This window comes from Lemur catta, chromosome 13, assembly GCF_020740605.2.
Source record: "Lemur catta isolate mLemCat1 chromosome 13, mLemCat1.pri, whole genome shotgun sequence".
NCBI classification, from domain to species: Eukaryota; Metazoa; Chordata; class Mammalia; order Primates; family Lemuridae; genus Lemur; species Lemur catta.
Window position 1 is genome coordinate 1,983,196 of NC_059140.1, and position 6,047 is coordinate 1,989,242.

Sequence of the window (6,047 nt, forward strand, 5' to 3'; positions counted from 1 at the left end):
TCTATGTTGATTCAGGCCTTACTGTTCTAAGTTCATGCACTTGTTTGCACTTTACTGTGTTATAGTGACCATCACATACAGAAATAAATAAATTATTTCCTCATGATTCACTACATTATTCTCATCCCTTCTAGACTGAAGGTTCCATTAAGGCAAGGTTTTGCTCGGTCCTTTCCTTCTGTGTCTATTCATGTATGTCACTATATATATATAGACACAGAAGGAAAATGTGTTTGTATGTGTGTGTGTATAAAAATATATATCTATAATAGGTCATTTAAAGAACCTTATTGCTTGGTCCTTTGTATGTCACTGTCATAGGTCCTGGCACATACCAGGAAATTAAAAATATTTGTAGAATTAATAAAGGGAACAGTGGGCAGGAATAGTAGATAAATTCTAAATATTGGTTGAATAAAAGAAAATCTAAAAGTGATTTAAGAATTTTAGTGTACATCTTTGGACGCCCAGGGCTCACAATAACATACAACATTTTGAATTTTCCCTTACGTCCTTCCAACCTTCCTTCCTTTCTTTCCTAAAGTGACATTAAACAAAAACATTAAAAAGTCTAAGTTATCATAGATAAATAAATGTTTAGCACTTCAAAAATCCTTATTTGTGTTCTTCCTTGTTACTAGGCAATAATGTACATCAACATACATTTCAAATGTCCTCTTTTTTCTTTTTTCAGTCACTCTTTCTACAGCTATTCAATAAATACCAGTGGCATCCACCGGGTTTCAGGTCCACAAGGTCAGTCTCCTAACAGTACTTACAAGATGCAGAGCTTTCTGTATAGAAGGCTATATAAGCAAGAGAAAAATCTTATTATAGAATCTGAAAGTAATGTGTGTGTGATCACCATGCACTAGAATTGTACAATCAGATTCTATCAAAAGATGGAAGAAAGTGTCTAAGGACAAAATTGCCCCCAAAATGTTTTGGTAGAGGCAATTTATCTTCTGACTGGTTGGTGAGGAACCATCATGAAGCTGTTGCATTACAGCTTGGAGAATTCAATCCCTGCACTTAGTCCACTGTGTGTTCTGTGCAGATTTCCCTCACCTAATAAATAAGCTTCCTTTCACTCTTACTCCATAGACACCACATTTCCTTCTCATGGCCTTTCTAACAGCTTCTTTGAAGTCTTTGTTCCTCAAGCTGTAGATAACCGGGTTCAGCAGTGGAGTGACCACGGTGTAGAAGATAGAAATGATCTTGTTGGCTTCAGGTGATGGGTGGGCTTCTGGGCACACATACATGGAGCTCATGGTCCCATAGTAGATAGTGATGACAGCCAGATGGGAACCACACGTGGAAAAGGTCTTCATCCGGCCAGAGGCAAAAGGGATTCTCAATATGGCAGACACAATGAGAACATAGGACACCAGTGTCAGAAAAAAACAAATGCACAACACAGCAATTGACAGGATAAAGATGGCCATCTTGGTGACATAAACGTTGGAACATGAGAGCTGCAGGAGTGCAGGCAGATCACAGAAGAAATGATTGATCTGGTTGGGTCCACAGAAGTCCAATTTAGAAATCATCAGGGAAGGCAGAAGGCCTGTGCTAACCCTTGTCAACCAGGGGATTGCCACCAGCTTGGTGCAAACGTCAGGACTCATGAGGAAGGAGTAGTGGAGTGGGCTGCAGATGGCCAGATATCGGTCATAGGCCATCACGACCAGGAGAAAGCACTCAGTGGCCCCAAAGAACACAAAGAAGGAGAGCTGTGCCACACAGGCGGAGAAGGAGATGGCCTGTCCCCAGGACAGCAGGTTGGACAGGAGAAGAGGCACAGTGGTGGATGTGTACCAGATCTCCAGGAAGGAGAGATGCTTGAGGAGCGTGTACATCGGTGAGTGCAGTCGCTGGTCCTGGCTCACTGCTGCTATGATGGCAATGTTCCCTGTGATGGTGAGGACGTAGACAAGCAGGAAAATGGCAAAGAGCAGGGTCTGCCATTCAAGAAGGTTCTGGAACCCTAACAGCTGAAATTCAGTGACAGTGGACACATTTCGGGGCTCCATTGCCTGTGGGGGGGAGGTGGGGAGAAGAAAACATTTTGGAAAAGCACAGTATGCAAGGCATAGAAATACTACTATCAATGTTCGACATTTCAAAGATTAATTTTATAATAGTTTTAGATCCTTATGTACAGCTTTTTAAAGGGACAAAGATATAATTCCATCTCTTTTTTCTTTTGTTTTTATTATTATTATTATTATTTTTTTATTTCATCTCGTCATGGGGGTACATAATTTCAGGTCATATACATTGTCCATGTCCTGCCCATGCCCCCGAGTCAGAGTCCCAGGAGCGTCCATTCTCATTCTCCAGACAGTGCGCCTGGCACTCATCATGTAGTCATACCTCCATCCCCTCCCACCCCCACCTCCCCGGGTCTGCACCTTCAAGCATGACCATTCCCCAGAGGGTGTGCAACGCACTCCTCATGTAGGCATACACCCATCCCCTCCCCCCACCCCCCATCCCAGTCTGATATGCAATTGGTATCCTTCCCTGATGTGCATTTAGGTGATGATCTGGGAAACCAGTTTTCTGGTGAGTACATGTGATGCTTGTTTTTCCATTCTTTGGATACTTCACTTAATGTAATGGGTTCCAGCTCTCTCCAGGAGAACCAAAGAGATGTCGTATCATCGTTATTTCTTATAGCTGAGTAGTACTCCATGGTATACATATACCACAGTTTACTAATCCATTCGTGGATTGATGGGCACTTGGGTTGTTTCCACATCTTTGCGATTGTGAATTGTGCTGCTATAAACATTCGGGTACAGGTGTCTTTGTTAAAGAATGACTTTTGTTCTTCTGGGTATATGCCCAATAATGGGATTGCTGGATAGAATGGTAGGTCTCCTTGAATCTGTTTAAGGTATCTCCGTATTGCTTTCCATAGGGGTTGCACTAGTTTGCATTCCCACCTACAGAATGGGAAAAAATTTTCTCATACTACAAATCAGATAAAAGACTGATAACAAGAATCTATTTAGAACTCAGGAAAATCAGCAAGAAAAAATCAAACAATCCTATCAAAAAATGGGCAAATGATATGAAGAGAAATTTTTCAAAAGAAGACATAAGAATGGCCAAAAAAAAGTGTCAAAAAATGCTCAATATCCCTAATCATCAGGGAAATGCAAATCAAAACCACAATGAGATACCACTTAACTCTGGTGAGAATGGCCTTTATCAAAAAATCCCAAAACAACACATGTTTTTATTATTTTTAATCAGCACATAATTGTATGTAGGTATGGGGCATTGTGTGGTATTTCAATACATGTGTGCAATGTGTAATGATCAAATCAGGGTAATTAGTGTCTCCATCACCTCAAACATCAATCATGTCTTTGTGTTGGGAACATGTAAAATCCACTCTTCTAGCTATTTGAAAATATACGCGAAATCATTGTTAATTATAGTCACTCTCTAGAGCCGTAGAACACTAGAACTTATTCCCCCTGTCTAGCTGTACTTTTGCATCCATCAACCAGCCTTTCGCCATGTCTCCTTTATAAGGACGTGTTTTGAAATCATAAGCTGAACATGAATATTAGATCTTGGCAAGACATGCAGCAAGTTCCAGTCATTTGGGTTCTCTGAAATCTTGACATCTCAGATCCAAAGACATAGGCAAAAAAGGACTCTTACTAATACAGCCAAAATGTTCTCACCACACAAAAAAGGAAAAGAAGACAGAAAATTTTAACTATTAATATTTGAGGTGATGGAAAGGTTAATTAGATTGATGGTGATGATTATTTCACATGCATGCATGCATCAGAACATCAAGTTGTACATCTTAAACATGCAGTATGCAATTTTTATTTGTCAATTATACCATGTTTTACTAATTAAAACTGGTTTAAAAAACACAGAAACTAACAATAACAACAAATTCTTTAAATAAAAAAAACATCATGCACACATCGAGGCAAATGTCTTCCTTTTTTCCTATGTGGGCTTTGTGTAAAAATGGCAGACACAACATATCTGCTATGACAAATCAGGAAAGTTTATTCATTCTACACTCACACAATATTTATTGATGACCTGGTGTGTGTGTGTGTGTGTGTGTGTGTGTGTGTGTGTGTGTGTGTCTGTGTGTCATAGAGAGAGAGAGAGAGGGAGCGGGAGAGAGAGATACAGAGGGAGGGAAGCCCTGTGCTGAGTTAATCTATATCTCGCTCCACCAGTGACCTTTCCTGACCCGTGAGATATCACACCCAAGTTTGGCCACTGCAATCCCTCCCTCATGTACACCGTCTTTTCTTTCATTTAAGTTGTTATCTATCACAATCCTGGACAAAGTCAACACCCACCTGCCATGCAGGAGCTTCCGTGCAATTGAGGGGATAAGACACAACACACGATGGTGCCACTTTGAAACTCACAGTAAATAAGCTCCAGTGTGTCTTCAGTGTGGGGAGCTGTCATTTTACATTTCTCCCATCTCTGCACTCTTGCAGTCTCCTAAGGGGCTATTTCATTTATGCTCCTCTCTTTTCAAACTTCCAACACATGCTTTTCTATCTGAACCCTCAATAAGAGACTTATTTTACTGAAAGTACTGAAATCCTCCAGTGGCGATATCTGCAAGCTCAGGCCACTAAATTCTCCCATTACCACCTTTTGTTCCTGTGCAACTTCCTGCATCTCCCTCTGAATAAACAATCTGGGTCTGGGTCTAAGGCAAATCCCCCTACTCAGGCATTAGGGGCTGTGCCCTCCTGCATACTGGAGGGTATTGCAGGTGAAAGAAGCCAAAATATGCCTCTCTAAAATACTAAAGATTGTTGAGCTGAGGAAGGTGAAATGCTGGGGGATGCTCTGTCCCCCTCTGCTTTCCTGAGAGTGGGACAGTGATTTATAAAGACGAAGGTCGCCCTGCCCTCCTCTCTGCCTTTTCCCACCTAAAGACAGGTTCCTTTAAGATGCTCACTTACCAGCTCAGAGACAGCAGTGCCCGATCTAGGTGCAGACTCCACTCTTCCCATCAATCTCTCTCTCCAAGGTTGCCACCTTTTGAAAGCCTGGAGATGCTCCTCTCTTTGTTTTGCCACTGTATGGGATTGATGGCTCTGTCAGAATACCCTGTGAGCAAGGCCTCTGAGCCACTCTCTGCCTCCAGAGAGTGTCCTGAAGGAGATGCTTTCCCCAGTGGTGTGATGGGTTTGGCCAGTGGAAATAAACATGCTTGGTTTTCTCTTGTTCATCCGTGCTTCGTTACAGTAATCTGTCCCAGCAATGAATTTATGAAGGTTGAGAAAAGAATTATTTTTGTCTCCCCTTCACAGGTATCACCTCCTCTCCTCCCAAGTCCCCCCTGCCCCTTTCCCACCAAACCATCTCCTCAGCTGCCCACAGGCTGGTTTCCTCTCCCTTTGAAAAAGACAAAACAGAGAGTAGTCCGGATGCTCCTCTCTTCTCCAAATGCTGCCTGCACTTGTCTGCTCCCTTCTACCCACGCCTTCACTTTTGGAGGGCACAGTCTCCCAGCGCCCTCAGTTCCTCTGCTTCGTGCCCCCTTGAATCCACTGCAATCAGGATTTTTCTCTCACCACTGCCCCAAAGCTGCTCCGCCATGTCCTCTGCTCTCCATTCATCCATCCTCATTCCTGACCATCTCAGTCTTTCAGCAGCATTGCGAAGTGGATCCCACCCTCTTCCTGGATCCACTCTTGTCGCTTGACATCCACGACTACATGCTCTCTGAGTTCAGCCACAGCCCTGTCTTTTCACACTTGTATAAGCCCAGGCTGAGTACCTCTAGCCTTCCTCATTTCCTTCATGGTTTCAGGCAGTCTCTTGACTTTCACTGTCATCACTGTGCTGTCAACCCTCAAATCTATGTGTCAAGCTTGAATATAAGCCTTGTGCAAACAACTGCCCTATTCGACATGCACACGCCCACGTCTAATCAGCACGTGAAACTTAATGCGACCCAACCTGCCCGAAGAGGGTTCCTGACTTACGCACCAACCTCCCTCAGTGCAGTCTTTCCCGTGTCACTG

General features: G+C 42.8%; 1 protein-coding gene across 1 annotated transcript; it reads right to left on the reverse strand.

Moving 5' to 3' along the window:
• Positions 1-1,064: 1,064 nt before the first annotated feature.
• On the reverse strand, positions 1,065-2,036 carry LOC123649222 (olfactory receptor 11L1-like). Its single transcript, XM_045567202.1, has one exon. The coding sequence runs from the start codon at positions 2,034-2,036 to the stop codon at positions 1,065-1,067; it is 972 nt and encodes a 323-aa protein (XP_045423158.1).
• Positions 2,037-6,047: the final 4,011 nt, after the last annotated feature.

Coding starts and splice junctions, on each gene's coding strand:
- LOC123649222 (XM_045567202.1), bottom strand. CDS start 2,036: ATGGAGCCCCGAAATGTGTCCACTGTCACTGAATTTCAGCTGTTAGGG.